Raw genomic sequence first — 19,969 nt, forward strand, 5'->3', positions numbered from 1 at the left:
AAAAAAAAAAAAAAAAAAAAAAAAAGACAACACTCAGAATGGGAGAAAATATTTGCAAGCGAATCAACGGTCAAAGGATTAATCTTCAAAATATATAAACAGCTCATGCACCTCAATATTAAAAAAAAAAAAACCCAATCAAGAAATGGGCTGAATACCTAAATAGACAATTCTCCAAAGAAGACATACAGATGGCCCAGAAGCACATGAAAAGCTGCTCAACATCACTAATTATTAGAGAAATGCAAATCAAAACTACAATGAGGTATCAGCTCACACCAGTTAGAATGGGCATCATCAGAAAATCTACAAATAACAAATGCTGGGGCTTCCCTGGTGGCGCAGTGGTTGAGAGTCCGCCTGCCGATGCAGGGGACACGGGTTTGTGCCCCGAGCCGGGAAGATCCCACATGCTGCGGAGCGGCTACGCCCGTGAGCCATGGCCGCTGAGCCTGCGTGCCCGGAGCCTGTGCTCCGCAATGGGAGAGGCCACAACAGTGAGAGGCCCGTGTACCACACACACAAAAAAAACAAAAAGCAAAACAAATAACAAATGCTGGAGAGGGTAGGGAGAAAAGGGAACCCTCTTGCACTGTTGGTGGGAATGTAGATTGATACAGCCACTATGGAGAACAGTATGGAGGTTCCTTAAAAAACTAAAAATGTAATTACCATATGATCCAGCACTCCCACTACTGGGCATATACTCAGAGAAAACCATAATTCAAAAAGACACATGCACCCCAATGTTCATTGCAGGACTGTTTACAATAGCCAGGTCATGGAAGCAAACTAAATGCCCATTGACAGACGAATGGATAAAGAAGATGTGGTACATATATACAATGGAATATTACTCAGCTAGAAAAAGGAATGGAATTGGGTCATTTGTAGAGACGTGGATGGATCTAGAGACTGTCATACAGAGAGTGAAGTAAGTCAGAAAGAGAAAACCAAATATCATATATTAACGCATACATGTAGAACCTAGGAAAATGGTACAGATGAACTGGTTTGCAGGGAAGAAACAGAGACACAGATGTAGAGAACAAACGTATGGACACCAGTTGGGGAAAGTGGTGGTGGGGGGTGGTGGTGGTGGGATGAATTGGGAGATTGGGATTGACATATATACACTAATATGTACAAAATAGATAACTAATAAGAAGCTGCTGTACAAAAAGTAAAAATAATAAAATTCAAAAATTCAAAAAAAAAAAAAAAGAAAGAAAGAAAAAAGCAAGTGTGGAGTCTTTACCACTGGACCACTAGGGAAGTCGCTCAGGTTTTTCTTAAAATTTGGATAAACCATTTTTCCTGTATCAGTACAGAAAGTCCCCTACATACGAAAGAGTTCCGTTCTGAAAGCAGGATTTTACGCGGGCCTCTCACTGTTGTGGCCTCTCCCGTTGCGGAGCACAGGCTCCGGACGCGCAGGCTCAGCGGCCATGGCTCACGGGCCCAGCCGCTCCGCGACACGTGGGATCTTCCCGGACCGGGGCACGAACCCGTTTGCCCTGCATCGGCAGGCGGACTCTCAACCACTGCGCCACCAGGGAAGCTCTGAAAGCACGTTTTTGAGTCCAATTTGTTTGTAAGTCCAACAAAGTTAGCCTAGGTACCCAACTAACACAATCGGATATAAAATACTGTACTGTAATAGGTTTATAACACTTTTCACACCAATAATACATAAAAAACAAACACAAAAATAAAGAAAAGATTTTTTATCTTACAGTACAGTACTTTGAAAAGTACAGTAGTATAGTACAACAGCTGGCCTACAGGGGCTTTTATCGAGTGAACAGGCAAGAAGAGTTACTGACTGGAGGAGGGATGGGAGGTGGGAGATGGTAGAGCTGAAGGATCTTCAGCGATAGGAGACGGAGGGCAAGCTGCAATTTCACTCACGCCTGACGTTGCTGGCACAGGTACTGGTTCCTTGCTGGGTTTAATTCTATCTGCCCTCTTGAGAAAACGATCCAGTTATATCTGGGTAGTGGCTCTTTTTTTTTCTCATCATAGATGACACGGTAGCACCGGATTGCATTCTGAATGGCTGCTGCAGCCTTCATGTACCGTTCTACATTCAGGTCCTGTACCTCAAAAACTAACAGTGCCTCCTCAAATAAAGAAAATTCCCTTGCCGCTTCCCATGTCGTGAATCTCTTTGGTTCTTCAGTTACTTCTTCTTCCTCTTGTCTTTCTTTGTCCTTTCTCTGGGCCTCCAATTCCATCAGGTCTTCATTAGTACAGTATGTTCCTTTATCAATAATTTCTCGAAGCATTTCAGGAAACTCCCAGGCAGCTACCCTATCTGCAGTCACTGCCTATCCACTTACTTTTACATTGTGAAGGTTGGATCTAGCCTTGAACCAATGAAACCAGCCATGGCTGGCATTAAAAGATGCACCCTCTGATTCTTTCCCCTGTTTCTTCTTCAAGTCTTCATAAAGGCTTTTAGCTTTCTCTTGAATCAGCATTAAGCTGAGCAGGAATCGATGCTGATGCTGATCTGCATCCACACACTGAGAAGTTTCTCCATCTCCATCACTTTTCCACTCTTCTTCGATATTATTGTTGACAAGGCACAGCAGACTTCATATGTTCCATGATCTTGTCCTTCTTCTTCAGAATCGTGCTGATGGTTGAACGATTCATGGTTATAATGAGCAAGGTCTACCATCTTTTTGCCTCACTCCACTCTCAATTATTTTCACTTTTGTTTCCATTGTTATCTCTTGGTGCTTCTTCTCCGTACCAGCTACATCACCACTGCTTTTGGACATTCTGGTCTTGAAATAAAGATACTGTACTACTGTGCTCTATGCAGTACCATATAGTAAAGTACACAAAAGCACAACCACTTGTAGAGGATGCATGCACATGACAATGTATGCCAGACACGTGAACTAACTTACGTGATTCGACATTCTAACACACGTTCACATCTTTGGAAGTTTGCAACTTGAAGGTTTGTATGTTTGCTTTTGGCTACAGGTAACAAAAAAGCCTAACAGTGGCTTAACAATTAGGACAGTTTATCTTGTCACTTATCGAGGATTCAAGAGGCAGGAAGTTTCAGGGTTGATTCAGTAGCGTATTAAACATAGCAATGCCCAGGACTCTTTCCATCATTCTGTTCTGCCACCCTCAGTAGATCAGTATCATCTTCCCTCTTGGTCACGAGATGGCTACAGCAGTTCAGAATTTATGTCTGTATCTTTACAAAACCACATCTAAAAGCAGGAGGGTAAGGAGAAGGTGGGTATGTAGTGGGTTCCTTTTAATAAGTTCTTCTCCTATTGAGGAAGAAAATCCTTCCCAGAAACCCACAGCATATTTCCGCTCTAGACCCAGAACCAGATCATATGCTCCCCTAAATCAACAGCTGGCAAAGAAAATAAGATCACCATGATTGCCTGATCTCATCCAGTTTTTCTACGAAGAAGCACAACTTGCCTGACCACATTGATGCCAACATTTGAATGAAACTGGGTTTTGTTAACAAGGAAAAGTGGGGATGGCAGTTGAGTAGGTAGCCAAGAGTGCTTGTCACATTCTTTTAATTTGTAATTAATTTTTGAAGTGATGTATTTAAGGTGTATAAAACCAAATAGGAAAAAACACACTTTATTGGATGAGATATGGGGCTTTTGTAACTCTGTAATAAATTTTCTGACTTCTTTATATACTCCACCACTAATTCACTCTTGATCAATCCTGGAATATTTCAGCTCAAAGAATATACCTCTTCCAGCAATAAGTAAGTAAATAAAAATAAATAAATAAATTTTGATAAAGGAAATTTATTTAAATCAGGCACATATAGGAAGCTTTAGAAGAAGTCTACCAGAACGTTATTTTAATTTATAAAAGTGTAAAAAAAGGTATTTATACACAAGTATATGTATACCACATTTCATCCATCTTAAGACACATTTTTCGGGCTTCCCTGGTGGCACAGTGGTTGAGAGTCCGCCTGCCGATGCAGGGGACACGGGTTCGTGTCCCGGTCCGGGAAGATCCCACATGCCGTGGAGAGGCTGGGCCCGTGAGCCATGGCCACTGAGCCTGCGCGTCCGGAGCAAAAAAAAAAAGACACATTTTTCTTTTTTTTTTACTTTTTAACATCTCCAAAACTGGGTTGCATCTTATAATCTATGGCATCATATAAATGCTGAAAACCAAATAGCTCCTGATAAAATATATCATTGTGCATGTGTTGTAAACTTGGTCATTGAGGGGTTTTTTTTGTAATAATGGTAAAAACACATAGCATGAAATTTACCATCTTAAGTGTACAGTACAGTAGTGTTAACTCTCTGCACATTATTGCACAACAGACTCTAGACATGTTTCCTCTTGCAAAACCAAAGCTCTATACCCATTGAACAATCGCTCCCCTTTCCACCTCTCCCAACACCTGGCAACCACCCCTCCCAATACTTGGCAACCACCATCCTACTTTCTGTTTCTAAGAGTTTGACTACTTTATTATTATTACTCTTTATTATTTTTTTGGCTGCATTGGGTCTTCGTTGCTGCATGCCAGCTTTCTCTAGTTGCGGTGCACAGGCTTCTCATTGAGGCGCGTGGACTTCAGTAGTTGTGGATCACGGGCTTAGTTGCTCCGCGGCTTGTGGGATCTTCCCAGACCAGGGAACGAACCCGTGTCCCCTGCATTGGCAGGCGGATTCTCAACCACTGCGCCACCAGGGAAGTCCCTTGACTACTTTAAATAACTCATGATCATTGAGTTTGTGCATTGCAGATATCTGCATGGTGGGTTTAAATGCATTTAAAATGCCTCCAAAGAGATTCCACTATAATGTGGAAATAAAACAAAAATCTTAGAATGTATTTAGAAAGATACAGAAACAGAGCAACAAGTATAAATGTGATATTAATAACATTAGTAATGGGTGCAAATGTGATATTAGCAAATATTTGTCAGAGGACTGACTGCATTTCTGTATTTCCTTGAAAAAAAAAACCAAGCATTTTATGGGATGTAGCTCCTGGAACTAATAAATTTATCTTTATATTCTGGACCTGCCCACTTCATGGGTTACTGTTTCATAGCACTAGTCTTTGGAAAGCATGTACATCAATACCTACTTCTATTTAAACTACCAAAATAGTCAATAACATATGGAAAGCTTGAGTATTCAGAATCTTAGAGTTGTGTTTCCTGGTCAAGAAAGAGGAATGTAGTATCGATTTGCATTCTGTTATTCCATGCTCTTATTGTCCTGGCAACCAGTGATAGTTCAGCAGCATTTATGTATGAGATGTTTAACAAATCATAACCAAACCACTACAACAAAAACTAAATTAAACAAAACAAAACAAAACAAAACCCATGATGTAGGTAGCAATTTTATAACTTCCTAGGGCTTCCCTGGTGGCGCAGTTGTTGGGAGTCCGTCTCCCAATGCAGGGGACGCGGGTTCATGCCCCGGTCCGGGAGGATCCCACATGCCACGGAGCGGCTGGTCCCGTGAGCCATGGCCACTAGGCCTGCGCATCTGGGGCCTGTGCTCTGCAGCGGGAAAGGCCACAACAGTGAGAGGCCCGCGTACCGCAAAAAAAAAAAAAAGAAAAAGAAATAAATAAACTTCATAAAAATTAAAAACAAAAACAGAAAGAAAAACTTCCTAAATGTGCCAGATTTAAGTAAATTTCCCCAATATTTCATTCATTCATTCATTCATTCTTGGAGGTGGTATATCATTTGAGATGAAACATTTCAGTATTGATCAGTATTTTTTTATCTAATGGGCTAAAAATGAGGGATGTGGACAGCTAAAGTGATTGCTAAAATGCAAATCTGATAACATCACTTCTTGCTTAAAAGTTAAAAATCATTCCCCTGGCATCAGAATAAAGTCCTCTTTTTTTTTTTTTTTTTTTTAACTTAGCTGATTAACAATGTTGTGTCACTTCCTGCTGTACAGCAAAGTGACTCAGTTATATTTTTTATATTCTTTTTCATTATGGTTTATCCCGGGACAGTGAATATAGTTCCCTGTGCTATACAGTAGGACCTTGTTGTCCATCCATTCTATATGTAATAGTTTGCTTCTACTAACCCCAAACTCCCAGTCCATCCCTCCCCTCCCCCTGCCCCTTGGCAGCCACAAGTCTGTTCTCTATGTCTGTGAGACTGTTTCTGCTTTATCAATATGTTCATTTGTGTCATATTTTAGATTCCACATATAAGTGATATCATATGGTATTTGTCTTTCTCCTTCTGACTTACTTCAGTTAGTATGATAATCTCTCATTGCATCCATGTTGCTGCAAATGGTATTATTTCGTTTAAAGTCCTAACTCTTTACCATGACATACATGGTTCTTATGATCTGACCCTACTTTTTCTCCAGCTTCATTTCTCTCTTCCCATGCCCTGTAAGTGCAACTTTCTCTCTCTCTCTCCCCTGAACGCTGCCCCTTCTGCCTTTCTTCCTTGTGTGTCCTGCTTCTTACACTAGGGTAACTATTTATCTCCTCCACCAGGCCAACTCCTCACTTTCAGGTCTCTTTTAATTTCAAGTCCTTTAGGAAACTTCTGGTAGGCCAGGTTGTAGTTGGGTGCCTCTCTCCTAATCTCATGGAACTCCAGGCTCCATTATGCCACGCACTGTGTTTTTTAGAAAGTAACTGCTTTCTTTCCAGTTTCCAAATGATTTAAAAAAGATATTGACTGATCACTTCCCTTTAAGAAGCAATAGTTGTCAACTTAAGTACAAGGCCAAATTTGTACCATGACACTTTCAGGTGACACCTCAAATTTATGCAAATCTTCTAAGAGGTGTGTATATATACTTCCGTACAAAGGTCATTAACATATGCAATACCTGGTCAAAATATAGACATAGAAATTAAATTAACATGTTATAAATTATGCACTTTATATATACATAAAACAATTGGAATCTCAACTTGTACCAACTCAAAATATCATACTATTTACTAAGTTTCTGTTAAAATAAATGTATCATCTTCTTCAATTAGGACTTATTGTGAACAACAAAAACAAAAAACAAAAAGCATCATTCACCAACCAGTTATACAAGGGTTAAGTCACAACCCACTGCAGTTGCCCACTGACAGTACACCTTGAGATGTATTCAGGATGAAAAAACAGGATAAGGCACTCTGTTCTTTGGCTAAACAGGCCCTTAGTTAGATGTATATCTCAGGAAGAATTTACATTACCCCAGATTCTTGCGTCTTCCCATACACAGAAAAGCCCTAAAATCATTAACTTAAGATATCTGTTTACTGTGACTACTGTAGTAGTAATCTTATCTGTTCGAGGGGTTGGTGTGCATGCGTGAGCTCCAGCTGAGCGCGGATGGGGCTCTGCGACCCCCGGCGCAAGTGCTGGTGCTTGGGGCCCGGGGAGGGCCATCGCCATGGCAGCGCCGGCCATGCGGTGAGCGGGCCGCCCTCCCGGCTGGTCGCTCCCGTAGCCTCGCTGCCTGCTGGTGGGAACCGTGAGATTTTGCCCCCGACTGGGCGCCTGCCGAGTGCCTCACCAGCCAGACGAGCACCCTGTAAAGACTGCCAGGCAATAATAAAGGTTCTTTTACTGGAAGACCCTAAGGAGGACGACTGTGGCCAGGATCCCTACATCACGGAATTAGGATTATATGGACTTGAAGCCACTTTGATCCCTGTTTTATCATTTGAGTTTTTGTCTCTTCCCAGTTTTTCGGAGAAGCTATCTCACCCTGAAGGTTACGGGGGCCTCATTTTTACCAGCCCCAGAGTAGTGGAAGCTGTGGAACTGTGTTTGGAGAAAGACAATAAAACCGAAGTCTGGAGAAAGTCTCTGAAAGAAAAATGGAGTGCTAAGTCAGTGTATGTGGTGGGAAATGCTACTGCTTCTCTAGTGAATAAGATTGGCCTGAAAACAGAAGGAGAAAACTGTGGAAATGCAGAAAAGCTTGCAGAGTGCATTTGTTCTAGGGAGTCGTCAGCACTGCCTCTTCTGTTCCCCTGTGGAACCCTCAAAAGAGAAATCCTGCCAAAAATGCTCAAGGACAAAGGGATTCCCGTGGAGAGCTTAACCGTCTACCAGAAGATCCCACACCCAGGAATCCAGGGGAACCTCAACAGCTACTATTCCCAGCAGGGCGTTCCAGCCAGCATCACGTTTTTCAGTCCCTCTGGCCTGACACACAGTCTCAAGCATATTCAAGAGTTATCTGATGACATTGACCAGATTAAGGGGCGGCTTACAGCACCCCTGGGGGGTCGGGACTGTCTCAGTTGTATAGACACTGATGGCCCCTCCCTCCACCCCGGCTGGCACGCTCACTCCGGTCGGTGCCCAGGGACGGAGCATGGGCAAAAGCACTGGGCTGTCCGGGGCACTGCTCCGGGACACTGTCTGCAGCCCGGGTCCAGCCCTTCAGGAAGGCTCCGTTGGCCCAGCCAGGCCCGTGGTGGTGAGTCCGAGAGCGGAGCTCTCCAGATGCCGTCTCTCCCGTGACCAGACAATTTCAGAGGGAATAAAAGGCTCACGGGGAAAAGTCATCTTGTGACCAAACTGCTTCTCCTGAAATTATGTCTGCTGTTTGCTGGTTCCCAATCTCAGGGAGTTTCTTTCTTTCTTTTTTTGCTTTTTTTAAAAAACATCTTTATTGGAGTATAATTGCTTTACATTGTTGTGTTGGTTTCTGCTGTATAATAGAGTGAATCAGCTATACATAAAAAAAAAAAAAGATATCTGTTCACTGTGACTACTGTAGTAGTAATCTTTTGCCAGGATGTATGCATGACTACACGTATTTCCTATGCAAAAAATTCTGGCTGATTCCTCTCTACCTCTTCAGAACAGTTTCTTCAGCGCTGCTGAGAGGCTGCTCCTGGCTATAGTCCTCAGCAAGACCCTGAATAAAACTTAAAACTCTTAACACTCATGTTGTGGGTTCTTCTTTAAGTCAAAAGTTTGTCAGCCCCTAATAATACTACATAAAGTCAGCGTAATTCATACCTCTTAGTGGCCTTTACTACTTTAATGATATATAAATTCCTACCCAGTGACAGCATCAAAGTAAATAATTAATAAATTTATAATTCATTTACTGAGGAAATAACACTATTTTATTTTATTTATTTATTTTTTTTTCGGCCTCTCACTGTTGTGCCTCTCCCGTTGCGGAGCACAGGATCCGGACACGCAGGCTCAGCGGCCATGGCTCACGGGCACAGACGCTCCGCGGCATGTGGAATCCTCCCGGTCCGGGGCACGAACCCGTGTCCCCTGCATCGGCAGGCGGACTCTCAACCACTGCGCCACCAGGGAAGCCCAATAACACTATTTTAAAGCACGAGAAATTTTTTCTTTCTCTAGTGAGATTAAAATGAGTGAATCTGCTGCAAAGTGCTGATTTCTCTCTTTTTTAATATAGATATATATATTTATTTATTTATTTTTGGCCTCATTGGGTCTTCGATGTTGCGCACGGGCTTTCTCTAGTTGTGGTGAGTGGGGGCTACTCTTCATTACGGTGCATGGGCTTCTCAATGTGGTGGTTTCTCTTGTTGCAGAGCACGAGCTGTAGGCACTCAGGCTTCAGTAGTTGTGGCACACGGGCTCAGTAGTTGTGGCTCATAGGCTCTAGCGCGCAGGCTCAGTAGTTGTGGCGTGTGGGCTTAGTTGCTCCACAGCATGTGGGATCTTCCCAAACCAGGGTTTGAACCCGTGTCCCCTGCATTGGCAGGCGGATTCTTAACCACTGCACCACCAGGGAAGCCCCTTGATTTCTCTTAAACTCTAGTTTTGGAAGTGATGTTCTGTCAGCAGTTGAAGCAGTTTATTGATTCATAATTTTTCACCTGAGTATTCTTTTTTGGTTTTATCTTATTTATTAGGGACTAGATCATTCTGAGACTGGTTATGTTGTTAAAATTAAATTGAATGTTTGTTTAAAACATCTTAATTAGAATAAAAAGACATCAATGTATATAATTTTTCTACACTGGAAAATATAAAGACAAAATTTAAGGAATATGAAGTAGTTCATAGCCTTCCTATGCATTTTGCTAGTCTGATCTTGTATGTTAATTCATAGGAAAGGGGTGATTCTGGACTGCCAGCTCCTCTCCATACAGTGGTTCCACATGGTCTAGGGCTCAGGTCCTTCCACTGGCCCCTCTGCATTCTAACTGGTAGTTGGAGAAGAGGAGCAGAGTTTTATGGCCAGGGTGCAAAAGCCAGGCCTGGAGGTGACACATTATTACTTCTGCCCACAAAATTTTGAAGAATCCAGTTACATGGCTTCACATAACTGCAAGGGAAGGTTTAAATGTCTCCTTGTGTGCCCAAGGAAAATGACACCTGATTTAGTCAGCATTCAGCATTGTTTCAGTCACAGAGACATGGAGTATAAGCACCTGTGTATTGCATGCATCTCTGTATTTCAGGACCCAGCACAGTTCTCATTCAATATGTGTTAAGTGAATTACTGCCAAACTTTCTATTAGCTATATAAGCAAATAAAATATTATATAAGGACTATATGTATAAGATGATACACAAAAAATTTGTTCTGCTCTAACCTATGGTAAATTGAGATCAAATAAAGTTCTGTTGAGTTCTGTTTAGTGTTGCAAAAACATAGTCATCAAATGCAAAGTCCCTGAGAAATGGTTTCTATCAGAAAATATTAAGCATCATAACATTGAGAGGAAATGTCAGATGATGTCTGAAAATACAGACATCCACTGATGTGAACTAACATTATACTAGGTAATGTGAACAACTTGAGCCATGAAAGAAATAGAAATACATATAATGTAAACAAGTCAAAATATCCAAATAAAGAAGCATTAAACTGCTGCTGCAACTACTTGGGGTAAGATACCTTTTTGCCCCATACAAGTATGTTTACTGCAGATCTCTACAGAAAGAGTAAGCATCTACTGAAATAGTGGGAGAGGGGGCAGTAGGGGGGTACCTTTAAGTTTCATTAAGTAACCAGTTCTCTAAAAGAGAAGATTGCCATCATCTTCTTACTTAAAAATAGATAGCTCTTGGGGGAGAGGGGGAAGATGGCGGAAGATAAAGATGCGGAGATCACCTTCCTCCCCACAGATACATCAAAAATACATCTACACGTGGAACAACTCCTACAGAACACCTACTGAACGCTGGCGGAAGACCTCAGACCTCCCAAAAGGCAAGAAACACCCCACATACCTGGGTAGGGCAAAAGGAAAAAGAATAAACAGAGACAAAAGAATAGGGACTGGACCTGCACCAGTGGGAGGGAGCTGTGAAGGAGGAAAGGTTTCCACACACAAGGAAGCCCCTTCGCGGGCGGAGACTGCGGGAGGCGGAGCGGGGAGCTTCGAAGCCGCGGAGGAGAGCACAGCAACAGGGGTGCAGAGAGCAAAGTGGAGAGATTTCCGCACAGAGGATCGGTGCCGACCAGCACTCACCAGCCCAAGAGGCTTGTCTGTCCGGGGCAGGCGGGGCTGGGAGCTGAGGCTCGGCCTTCCGTCAGAGCGCAGGGAGAGGACTGGGGTTGGCGGCTCAAACACAGCCTGGAGGGGGTTAGTGCGCCACGGCTGGACGGGAGGGAGTCCGGGAAAAAGTCTGGACCTGCCGAAGAAGCAAGAGACTTTTTCTTCCCTCTTTGTTTCCTGGTGCGTGAGGAGAGGGGATTAACAGAGCTGCTCAAAGGAGCTCCAGGGACGGGCGCGGGCCGTGCCTAACAGCGCGGACCCCAGAGACGGGCATGAGACGGTAAGGCTGCTGCTGCCGCCACCAAGAAGCCTGTGTGCGAGCACAGGGCACTCTCCACACCTCCCTTCCGGGGAGCCTGTGCAGCCCGCCACTGCCAGGGTCCCGGGATCCAGGGACAACTTCCCGGGGAGAATGCACGGTGCGCCTCAGGCTGGTGCAACGTCACGCCGGCCTCTGCCGCCGCAGACCTGCCCCGCACTCCGTACCCCTCCCTCCCCCTGGCCTGAGTGAGCCAGAGTCCCCAAATCAGCGGCTCCTTTAACCCCGTATTGTCTGAGCAAAGAATAGACACTCTCTGGCAACCTACAAGCAGAGGTGGGGGTCAAATCCAAAGCTGAACCCCAGGAGCCATGTGAGCAAAGAAGAGAAAGGGAAATCCCTCCCAGCAGCCTCAGGAGCAGCGGATTAAATCTCCACAATCAACTTGCTGTACCCTGCATCTGTGGAATACCTGAAGAGACAACGAATCATCCCAAATTGAGGAGGTGGACTTTGAGAGCAAGATTATTTTTTCCCCTTTTCCTCCTTTTGTGAGTGTGTATGTGTATGCTTCTGTGTGAGATTTTGTCTGTATAGCTTTGCTTTCACCATTTGTCCTAGGGTTCTATCCGTCCGTTTATTTGTTTGTTTGTTTTACTTAAAAAATTTTTTTTCTTAATAATTATTTTTTAATATAACTTTATTTTATTTTACCTTACTTTATTTTATTTTATCCTCTTCCTTCTTCCCTCCCTCCCTCCCTCGCTCCCTCCCTCTCTCTCTCTCTCTCTTTCTTTCTTTGTTTCTTTCTACTTTTTCTCCCTTTTATTCTGAGCCGTGTGGATGAAAGGCTCTTGGTGCTGCAGCCAGGAGTCAGTGCTGTGCCTCTGAGGTGGGAGAGCCAACTTCAGGACACTGGTACACAAGAGACCTCCCAGCTCCAAGTAATATCAAACAGAAAAAATCTCCCAGAGATCTCCATCTCAACACCAACATCCAGCTTCACTCAATGACCAGCAAGCTACAGTGCTGGACACCCTATGCCAAACAACCAGCAAGACAGGAACACAACCCCAACCATTAGCAGAGAGGCTGCCTAAAATCATAAGAAGTCCACAGACACCCCAAAACACACCACCAGACGTGGACCTGCCCACCAGAAAGACAAGATCCAGCCTCATCCACCAGAACACAGGCACTAGTCCCCTCCACCAGGAAGCCTACACAACCCACTGAACCAACTTTAGCCACTGGTGAAAGACACCAAAAAAAATGGGAACTACGAACCTGCAGCCTGCAAAAAGGAGACCCCAAACACAGTAAGCTAAGCAAAATGAGAAGACAGAAAACACACAGCAGATTTAGGAGCAAGATAAAAACCCACGAGACCTAACAAAAGAAGAGGAAATAGGCAGTCTACCTGAAAAAGAATTCAGAATAATGATAGTAAAAATGATCAAAAATCTTGGAAATAGAATAGAGAAAATGCAAGAAACATTTAACAAGCACCTAGAAGAACTAAAGATGAAACAAGCAATGATGAACAACACAATAAATGAAATTAAAAATACTCTAGAAGGGATCAATAGCAGAAAAACTGAGACATAAGTGACCTGGAAGATAAAATAGTGGAAATAACTACTGCAGAGCAGAATAAAGAAAAAAGAACAAAAAAAACTGAGGACAGTCTCAGAGACCTCTGGGACAACATTAAACACACCAACATTCGAATTATAGGGGTTCCAGAAGAAGAAGAGAAAAAGAAAGGGACTGAGAAAATATTTGAAGAGATTATAGTTTCCACCTGCCAATGCAGGGGACATGGGTTCGTGCCCTGGTCTGGGAAGATTCCCACATGCCATGGAGCGGCTGGGCCCATGAGCCATGGCCGCTGAGCCTGTGCGTTGGCAGCCTGTGGTCCGCAACAGGAGAGGCCACAAAAGTGAGAGATCCGTGTACCGATAAAAAAAAAAAAGGAAAAAGAAAAGAAAGAGATTATAGTTGAAAACTTCCCTAATATGGGAAAGGAAATAGTTAATCAAGTCCAGGAAGCACAGAGAGTCCCATACAGGATAAATCCAAGGAGAAACACAGCAAGACACATATTAATCAAACTGTCAAAAATTAAATACAAAGAAAACATATTAAAAGCAGCAAGGGAAAAACAACAAATAACACAAAAGGGAATCCCCGTAAGGTTAACAGCTGATCTTTCAGCAGAAACTCTGCAAGCCAGAAGGGACTGGCAGGACATATTTAAAGTGATGAAGGAGAAAAACCTACAACCAAGATTACTCTACCCAGCAAGGATCTCATTCAGATGTAACAGAGAAATTAAAACTTTTACAGACAAGCAAAAGCTGAGAGAGTTCAGCACCACCAAACCAGCTTTACAACAAATGCTAAAGGATCTTCGCTAGGCAAGAAACACAAGAGAAGGAAAAGACCTACAATAACAAACCCAAAACAATTAAGAAAATGGGAATAGGAACATACATATCGATAATTACCTAAAATGTAAATGGATTAAATGCTCCCACCAAAAGACACAGACTGGCTGAATGGATACAAAAACAAGACCTATATATATGCTGTCTACAAGAGACCCACTTCAGACCTAGAGACACATACAGACTGAAAGTGAGGGGATGGAAAAAGATATTCCATGCAAATGGAAATCAAAAGAAAGCTGGAGTAGCAATTCTCATATCAGACAAAATAGACTTTAAAATAGAGACTATTAGAAGAGAGAAAGAAGGACACTACATAATGATCAAGGGATAGATCCAAGAAGAAGATACAACAATTGTAAATATTTATGCACCCAACATAGGAACACCTCAGTACATAAGGCAAATACTAACAGGGGAAATCGACAGTACCACATTCATAGTAGGGGACTTTAACACCCCACTTTCACCAATGGACAGATCATCCAAAATGAAAATAAATAAGGAAACGCAAGTTTTAAATGATACATTAAACAAGATGGACTTAATTGATATTTATAGGACATTCCATCGAAAAACAACAGAATACACATTTTTCTCAAGTGCTCATGGAATATTCTCCAGGACAGATCATATCTTGGGTCACAAATCAAGCCTTGGTAATTTTAAGAAAATTGAAATTGTATCAAGTATCTTTTCTGACCACAACACTATGAGACTAGATATCAATTACAGGAAAAGATCTGTAAAAAATACAAACACATGGAGGCTAAACAATATACTACTTAATAACAAAGTGATCACTGAAGAAATCAAAGAGGAACTCAAAAAATACCTAGAAACAAATGACAATGGAGACACGACGACCCAAAACCTATGGGATGCAGCAAAAGCAGTTCTAAGAGGGAAGTTTATAGCAATACAATCCTACCTTAAGAAACTGGAAACATCTCTAATAAACAGCCTAAACTTGCACCTAAAGCAATTAGAGAAAGAAGAACAAAAAACCCCCAAAGTTAGCAGAAGAAAAGAAATCATAAAGATCAGATCAGAAATAAATGAAAAAGAAATGAAGGAAATGATAGCAAAGATCAACAAAACTAAAAGCTGGTTCTTTGAGAAGATAAACAAAATTGATAAACCATTAGCCAGACTCATCAAGAAAAAAAGGGAGAAGACTCAAATCAATAGAATTAGAAATGAAAAAGGAGAAGTAACAACTGACACTGCAGAAATACAAAAGATCATGAGAGATTACTACAAGCAACTCTATGCCAATAAAATGGACAACCTGGAAGAAATGGACAAATTCTTAGAAATGCACAACCTGCCAAGACTGAATCAGGAAGAAATAGAAAATATGAACAGACCAATCACAAGCACTGAAATTGAAACTGTGATTAAAAATCTTCCAACAAACAAAAGCCCAGGACCAGATGGCTTCACAGGCGAATTCTATCAAACATTTAGAGAAGAGCTAACACCTATCCTTCTCAAACTCTTCCAAAATATAGCAGAGGGAGGAACACTCCCAAACTCATTCTACGAGGCCACCATCACCCTGTTACCAAAACCAGACAAAGATGTCACAAAGAAAGAAAACTACAGGCCAATATCTCTGATGAACATAGATGCAAAAATCCTCAACAAAATACTAGGAAACAGAATCCAACAGCACATTAAGAGGATCATACACCATGATCAAGTGGGGTTTATTGCAGCAATACAAGGATTCTTCAATATACTCAAATCAATCAATGTGATACACCATATTAACAAATTGAAGGAGAAAACCATATGGTCATCTCAATAGATGCAGAGAAAGCTTTCGACAAAATTCAACACCAATTTATGATAAAAACCCTCCAGAAAGTAGGCATACAGGGAAATTTCCTCAACATAATAAAGGTCATATATGACAAACCCACAGACAACATCGTCCTCAATGGTGAAAAACTGAAAGCATTTCCACTAAGATCAGGAACAAGACAAGGGTGCCCACTCTCACCACTCTTATTCAACATAGTTTTGGAAGTTTTAGCCACAGCAATCAGAGAAGAAAAGGAATCCAAATTGGAAAAGAAGAAGTAAAGCTGTCACTGTTTGCAGATGAAATGATACTATACATAGAGAATCCTATAGATGCTACCAGAAAACTAGTAGAGCTAATCAATGAATTTGGTAAAGTAGTAGGACACAAAATTAATGCACAGAAATCTCTGGTATTCCTATACACTAATGATGAAAACTCTGAAAGTGAAATCAAGAAGACACTCCCATTAACCACTGCAACAAAAAGAATAAAATATCTAGGAATAAACCTACCTAAGGAGACAAAAGACCTGTATGCAGAAAATTATAAGACACTGATGAATGAAATTAAAGATGATACAAATAGATGGAGAGATATACCATGTTCTTGGATTGGAAGAATCAACATTGTGAAAATCACTCTACTACCCAAAGCAATCTACAGATTCAATGCAATCCCTATCAAACTACCACTGGCATTTTTCAATGAACTAGAACAAAAAATTTCACAATTTGTGTGGAAACACAAAAGACCCCGAATAGCCAAAGCAATCTTGAGAACGAAAAACGGAGCTGGAGGAATCAGGCTCCCTGACTTCAGACTATACTACAAAGCTACAGTAATCAAGACAGTATGGTACCGGCACAAAAACAGAAAGATAGATCAATGGAACAGGATAGAAAGCCCAGAGATAAACCCACACACATATGGTCACCTTATCTTTGATAAAGGACGCAGGAATGTACAGTGGAGAAAGGACAGCCTCCTCAATAAGTGGTGCTGGGAAAACTCGACAGGTACATGTAAAAGTATGAGATTAGATCACTCCCTAACACCATACACAAAAATTAGCTCAAAATGGATTGAAGACCTAAATGTAAGGCCAGAAACTATAAAACTCTTAGAGGAAAACATAGGTAGAACACTCTATGACGTAAATCACAGCAAGATCCTTTTTGACCCACCTCCTAGAGAAATGGAAATAAAAGCAAAAATAAACAAATGGGACCTAATGAAACTGCAAAGCTTTTGCACAGCAAAGGAAACCATAAACAAGACCAAAAGACAGCCCTCAGAGTGGGAGAAAATATTTGCAAATGAAGCAACTGATAAAGGATTAATCTCCAAAATTTACAAGCAGCTCATGCAGCTCAATATCAAAAAAACAAACAACCCAATCCAAAAATGGGCAGAAGACCTAAATAGACATTTCTCCAAAGAAGATATACAGACTGCCAACAAACACATGAAAGAATGCTCAACATCATTAATCATTAGAAAAATGCAAAGCAAAACTACAATGAGGTATCACTTCACACTGGTCAGAATGGCCATCATCAAAAGATCTACAAACAATAAATGCTGGAGATGGTGTGGAGAAAAGGGAACCCGCTTGCTCTGTTGGTGGGAATGTAAATTGACAGAACCACTATGGAGAACAGTATGGAGGTTCCTTAAAAAACTACAAATAGAACTACCATATGACCCAGCAATCCCACTACTAGGTATATACCCTGAGGAAACCAGAATTCAGAAAGAGTCATGTACCAAAATGTTCATTGCAGCTCTATTTACAATAGCCCGGAGATGGAAACAACCTAAGTGCCCGTCGTCGGATGAATGGATAAAGAAGATGTGGCACATATATACAATGGAATATTACTCAGCCATAAAAAGAAACGAAATTGAGCTATTTGTAATGAGGTGGATAGATCTAGAGTCTGTCATACAGAGTGAAGTAAGTCAGAAAGAGAAGGACAAATACCGTATGCTAACACATATATATGGAATTTAAGAAAAAAAAAATGTTATGAAGAACCTAGGGGTAAAACAGGAATAAAGACAGAGACCTACTGGAGAACAGACTTGAGGATATGGGGAGGGGGAAGGGTGAGGTGTGTTAGGGCGAGAGAGAGACATGGACATATATATACTAACAAACGTAAGGTAGATAGCCAGTGGGGAGACGCAAGAGGGAAGAGATATGGGAACATATGTATATGTATAACTGATTCACTTTGTTATAAAGCAGAAACTAACACACCATTGTAAAGCAATTCTACTCCAATAAAGATGTAAAAGTAAATAAATAAATAAATTAATTAATTAAAAAAATAGCTCTGAGCTAGGTTGCTAGTATGGTGGGTTTTTTTTGGGCAGTACTCCGGCCTCTCACTGTTGTGGCCCCTCCCGTTGCGGAGCACAGACTCCGGACGCGCAGGCTCAGCGGCCATGGCTCACGGGCCCAGCCACTCCGCGACATGTGGGATCTTCCCGGACCGGGGCACGAACCCGTGTCCCCTGCATCGGCAGGCGGACTCTCAAACCACTGCAACACCAGGGAAGCCCATATGGTGTTTTTGATTGTAATACTACCTTTTTATTGAACCAAATAAATTATGTCAAAAACCTGCACTTAAATTATAGTTATCTTATGCATATGGAGGTAAAACCCCTTTCATTATAAATTTATATTTGAAACCATTTGTTTAAATTATTTCTGATACTATATAGCATAGTAGATAACACGACAATTACAGAGAAAGAGAAACAATAATTAGGTACAATATAGTTATACAGGGATAAGAAATTCAAAGGGAGCAAAAGCTCCTTTTAAGAAGGTCTGAATGGATGCATTAGAAATTATGGGGGTAGTTCCTTCTCCTAAGGGGTACATTTATTGGAGTAACAGCCAAGGAGACTGAGACAGTTGAACTGCCTTCTGAAAGGTTTCTTGAGGAGGACTGGGTTATGGGATACACTTCAGGGAGCTGGAGAAGACGTTACCTGGATGAAAGTCCATCTGAAAAAATGTGGAGTGGCTTCTAAGGTGGGAGTGATGGCTGGGGAATTCTTTCTGCTAGAGCTGGTATACTCGGAACGCTGCTCTTTCCCCTCCTACCTCTGTGGTTTTGGAACACAGCCTCTTCATTATTAGAGGGATGAGTTTTAAAATGCAGGTAAGCAAACCAGTTTAAAATGTTTTCAACTTAGTATTTAGTTGAAGTTAAAATGACTTGACAAATTAAAGGACTCTAAAGTGCATTACTAATGAAGTCCCGAAAGTGTTAGTGGTGATGGAGGGGCTGATGCTCTGCTGGAAACCTGTGGACGGTCAGCTCCACCTTCTCTTTTACTCTTTCACGCACCTCTTCATCTTTCTGTGGCTCGAAGCTTCTGGCAAGATATTTTAGTTCAGTGAGATAAGGACAGACTTTGGGGCAGAGTCTTGGGTAAGCATTCTAGCTCTGCAGTACTGTGTGACTCTGTGTAGGTTCCGCACCTTTGTTTCGTTATCTGAAATACCTCACTGGTAAGATCATTACCAAGGGCTCAGAAGCAGCTTGAGACATACGTGTGACCCTTGCCGTGTGGCTCTGCGAGAATGGCAGGCCCTGTACAGAGTCCGGAGTAGCTGTAATGATCTCTTCTTTCTCCCCGAGTCCAGGGCGTGGCCCACAGGTGAGCGCGGCTGACCTTCGGAGCACCCCAGGTATACGTCCGCAGGTGAGCGCCCTCGCCCTAGTGGCTCCGGTCGAGACCCGAGGGCGAGCCAGGGCTCTCTGGGGATGGGGTAGGAGAGAGGGAAGAGGCGGTGGAGGAGAGGGGGAGGGGAGGGAAGAGGGAGGAGAGGGGGAGGGGAGAGGAGGAGCTGCCTGGAACGCTCCCGGCGGCCCCGCGCGCACGCTCCCGGCGGCACCGCGCGAGCGTGCTAGGCTGCTGCCCCGGCGGGACCAGGAC

General features: G+C 42.3%; 1 protein-coding gene across 1 annotated transcript; it reads left to right on the forward strand.

Annotated features, from left to right (window-relative positions):
• Positions 1-7,363: 7,363 nt before the first annotated feature.
• LOC103086247 (uroporphyrinogen-III synthase-like) lies at positions 7,364-8,506 on the forward strand. Its single transcript, XM_007452199.1, has 2 exons — positions 7,364-7,645; positions 7,730-8,506. Exons 1-2 carry the CDS (start codon positions 7,364-7,366, stop codon positions 8,504-8,506), a joined length of 1,059 nt encoding a protein of 352 aa, XP_007452261.1.
• Positions 8,507-19,969: the final 11,463 nt, after the last annotated feature.

This window comes from Lipotes vexillifer, unplaced genomic scaffold, assembly GCF_000442215.2.
Source record: "Lipotes vexillifer unplaced genomic scaffold, Lipotes_vexillifer_v1.1 scaffold1, whole genome shotgun sequence".
In the NCBI taxonomy this organism is placed as follows: Eukaryota; Metazoa; Chordata; class Mammalia; order Artiodactyla; family Lipotidae; genus Lipotes; species Lipotes vexillifer.